The 4,878-nt window shown below is 30.4% G+C and overlaps 1 protein-coding gene across 1 annotated transcript; it reads right to left on the reverse strand.

Moving 5' to 3' along the window:
- Positions 1-3,352: 3,352 nt before the first annotated feature.
- On the reverse strand, positions 3,353-4,072 carry LOC135961170 (uncharacterized). Its single transcript, XM_065512664.1, has 3 exons — positions 4,013-4,072; positions 3,607-3,945; positions 3,353-3,538 (listed from the first exon to the last, which is right to left on the reverse strand). The coding sequence occupies exons 1-3, from the start codon at positions 4,070-4,072 to the stop codon at positions 3,353-3,355; spliced, it is 585 nt and encodes a 194-aa protein (XP_065368736.1).
- Positions 4,073-4,878: the final 806 nt, after the last annotated feature.

Below are 4,878 nucleotides of genomic sequence, written 5' to 3' on the forward strand. Positions count from 1 at the left end.
CCACCTAATTTTAAGGCGATTGATGTAGGGTATCATATGGTCGGGCTTCAACGACTATACTTTCTTATTTGTTTTTTTTTTTTGCTTTTGGGAATAGCCACTTTGGAAATCTAAACATATATAGACAATTCTAAATTAGTACCCAAAATTGCAAAAGTATTTATTTTTATCAGTCCCCGCACATTTTCCTATAGATTGGGTATAAACAAGTAAGAGTGCTATATTCGGCTGTGCCGAATCTTATATACCCTTCACCAAATTATACTTCAAAATACAAATTTGAAATATTTTTAAGTAAACAAAATTTGTTTTTTTTTAATTTTTTGGAAAAAAATATTTATCGATTTTTTTTTTAAATTTTAAAAAAAATTTTAGTTTACAGGTGCAAAAAGCTACAAGTGTTGTGAAAATTTTAATGAAACACAATTCAACAGCCCTTGTAAGAATTAGAATTGTAATTGTAACTTGTAAACTTGTAGAAATGTAGTTTAGTGAAATAGGCCCCAGATATTCGATAATAAAAAAAAAATTAAAAAAATTACTTTGTATGGTAGGGGACAAGTTCACCAGATATTCAATTATAACAATTTTTTTTATATGAAAGAAGGCATTCTCACTAAGCCGGTCTCACCAAATTACAGCCAGCATTCTAAAAATAAAAGAAAGTGATTCAGACAAAGCTAAAAGACTCCCGGAATTACAATTTTCGTTTTAATGTAGGTCCTACACCCTCTGTTCCGATTTCTCCCAATAACTATTTACTTTGTTTGGTAGATCACTCATCCCCTGCTCCCATCCCTACCATTTTTGGTTAAACCGTATGCAGTTCTGCAGATATTCGAAAATACTTTGCATGGGAGGCGCCTCGGCCACTAAATTAATTTTCAGCCAGACTATGTAAAATTATAAGTGAGATATTCGGACAAAGTTTGAAGTATATCCTAATTATAGTTCTCAAGATATTTAGAAATAACTATTTATTTTGTATGGGAGGTGACTCACCCCCAGATCCAATCCATCCCAATTTTCGTTGAACTTCATGCAGTGATAAGAAATTGATTCGTATGAAGTTTGAAGACTTTCACAATTGTAGTACTCCAGATATTCGAAAATAACTATTAACATTGTTTGATAAGTGCAATGCCCACTAATACATTTTCAGCCAAACTCCATATAGTGATAAGAAATGAATGTGTTCAAAATTTAAATACTTTTGCAATTATAGTTCTTCAGATATTGGAAATAAACAATTTACATTATTTGGGAGGTGCCACGCCCACTAATTCAATACCGCCCATGTAAAATGCTAAGGGTGCTCTTGGGACAAAGTTTGTAGACCTTCACAATTATAGCTCTCCAGATATTTGAAAATAATTATTTACTTTGTATGGGTGGTATCACACCCCCTGTTCCGATCGGTCCCATTTTCGGTTAAACTTCATGCAGTGCTAAGACATCGATTCCTATAAATGAAAATAACTATTCACTATGTATTGGTGGTGCCACGCCCATTTATACAATCCTGCCCATTTTGAGACAAGCTGTGCACAATGGTACCAAAGTAAACCCCGCGTAGTTTTGCGACTTTCATAATGATAGTTCACCAGATATTCCATAATAACTATTAACTTTGTATGGGAGGTGACACGCCCACTTAAAATTTCAAAATAAAAAATAGTATATTGATCGTTACAAATATATAGGAATATACCATACAAAGTTCAAGATGGTCGGATCAGTGGTTTAGTCTCCAATATAGTACAAACCAAGAAATTAATATACATAAATATGGATAAACCCAAAATTTCTATTTAAAGAAATTAATAGACATAAATATGGATAAACACAAAATTTCTAATTTTACCCGTTTTACCCCTGAAAGTAGACTTTTGAAAAGGTACTTTCTAAATACATATTTTTGTGACTATAGTGAGATAAATTAAACATGTTTCCTTTTAAACAATTATTCAAAGTTTAAAAACTAAAGGTACGTAGTTTTCTCTTTTCCCACCTTTTTATCCCTTTATGATCCAAGTTGTGAAAAAGGGTATAACCTATTGATGCTGCCAATTAATAATCTATCTATGTTCGAAATTTCAATAAAATCGGTTCAGCCGTTTAGTATTTATTGTTTAAAGGTACCAATTTTAGCCTAGTAAGGACCTATCTACGTTCCAAATTTCAGTAAAATTGGTTCAGCTGTTAAGGCGTGATGCTCAAACAAACTTACAAAGACATTTATATATTTATATGGAATATGGATATATGGATCTCCACAAATTTCGCTCCAAATAAGTTTTATATACATAAACAAAATTCATGTCACCAAATTTTGTTCCGATCGGTCCATAATTAGTCATATCTCCCATATAAGGCCAACTTCCGAAAATCACTCACGAATAAAATTATTGAAATTTTAAATGTTTTTGCTCATTTACTTAGGGTAGGGTATTATATGGTCGGGCTTGACCGACCATACTTTCTTACTTGTTTTTTTAAAAAGTGGAATGCGGAGAGTTGTTCAAAAAAATATTTTTTTTAAATACTTAGATTTCACATGGAAGGTCAACGCCAGTCGATGAACTTAATACATTTAAGAAGTCGTCCATGTTGTGGAAAAACGTCAAGAAACTCAAATTTAGTATGAATATGTCAATTTGAGCGAACGTGCTATATTGGCTGCGAAAAAAGTTGATATCGATGAATTGAATTTTAAGATACATAACGATGGCTTAATATAGAAAGGTCGTATCTCATTTTTTTCAAAATCGGGTTTTTTATATATTCCGGTAGACAAAACTCAAATAGACCTCCCTTTAAAAATTTCCTATGTTGACGAATTAAAGGTTTACAGTAAAAAAGCTCTAACTCATTTAAAAAATCTTTTGAAAGAAAAACCCCTAACTCATTTAAAGTGGAATGCATGTTTTTGGTTTATATTAAAACAAACAACTCTTCTAATATTTTTTGATGTATATGTATTACAAATTTGTAGTTGTTTTTTTATTCAATTTCACTTTCTGATATTATTTAGTTTTTCCTGCTCCTGTAAAGTTACTAAAAGTTGAGATACGACCTTTCTATATTAAGCTATCGATATAATCTAGATTAATGTAAAACTTATTAAAAAAAAAAAAAAAAATTTAAAGGAAATTTATGACAATGTCAATGATCCAAGTGTGTTTTATGTACCGATCATCATACAATTTTGGATCATCGATATTACAAAAAGTTATTAAGTTATTCCAAAATAAACTTGTTCCATGAATAGATCTTACATTGGTTTTGGTAGATAAAACTAAATACTCCAACATTTTATTGCATTTAAGTTTTATTATGCTTCAAAAATTAGTTACAATAATTTTTTAATATTTATTTTTGTCTTCGTTTTGGGCAAAAGGCTACCTTTAGTTGTTAAACCGGCAATTATTTTATCCGATTCATATAAATTTAAATGTTGAACAAAGTGAAAATAGGGTAAAAATTTATTCAAAAATTCATCGCTAAATGTGAGATTTTTGAAAGTATACGAAAAATTCTATAAATAATAAATATAAAAAAAAATGATTGTGTTTATTAACGAAAAATAGTAAAAAAAAAACTTACCGGCTGTAAGGGACATTGGTAGGGAAAGTTGCTGGTTCTTCTTATTTCTATCACTAATTTTTGCAACAAGGGAATATCATATCGCACTTTTATGGCGTCACATATATTCATTTTGACATCAATAAAATGTAATAACTTGCTTTTCGAAATAGTTGTGATGTCGAACAAATATCTTAGGGAATAGTTCTTGTTTATAGATTTATTGAATACAATTTTGCCGGAATAAGCATAAGTATTTGTGGCCACTTTGCTCGCCTCACATTCAAGGTGTTTGATGATGTTTGTGAAGGACACACAGGTGACATTATTAATTATAAAATTGTATCTGCTCGAGTGAACCTTAAAAATTGATTTACACATATGTACATTAAATATAATTAAAAATTTAATTTATTTTTATACTAACCAAAACTGCGTCTTTCACTACCAATAATAGGAGAAATAAAAGTTGGATTTTCGGCAACATTTTTGGTTAAATCTATTTGCAATTGTTCGTGAAAACGGATGTTGTTTAAATAAACAAAAGAAATCAATTAATTATATGGTTGTATGAAAATAATAGTTATTTCGAATTTAGTTTAAAAGATAATTATACCTACTTATTAAAAGCTATTATAAATTATAAGTACATATGATTCAAAAAATAATAATAATTTAAAGCTTATACATACAAATAAACCCAATAAGCAAACAAGTAAGAAAGTATGGTCGGTTAAGCCCGACAATATTACACCCTACACTAAGTAAATGAGGTAAAACATTTTTCTTTTTAAATTTCAATAATTTATATTCGTGAGTTATTTTCGTATGTGGGCCTTATATGGGAGCTATGACCAATGATGGACCGATCACCATGAAAAAACATAAAAAATATGGTAATTTTTTTCATGTTCCAAGTTTGGATGAGTGTAACTTTTTATAGCGACGAGATAACTGTTAGCAACTTGTTATACCTTACACCACCATAGTGGGGAGGGTATTATGCGTAAGATGTTTGTAACGCCCAAAAATATTAGTCTAACACCCACCTTAAAGTATACCTATCGACTTAGAATCACTTTCTGAGTCGATTTTCGGCCCAAGGACCAAGCCTATTGAAACTGGCTGAAATCGGTCCATTATTTCACCTAGCCCCCATACAAATGTCCTCCCGACATTCGACTTTATCGGTCATAAATGTTAATTTATATATGTATCTCCACTAATTCCGCTCCACATAAGTTTTATATACACAAAATTCATGTCACCAAATTTTGTTACGATCGGTCCATA

Source organism: Calliphora vicina, chromosome 5 (assembly GCF_958450345.1).
Source record: "Calliphora vicina chromosome 5, idCalVici1.1, whole genome shotgun sequence".
Taxonomy (NCBI): Eukaryota; Metazoa; Arthropoda; class Insecta; order Diptera; family Calliphoridae; genus Calliphora; species Calliphora vicina.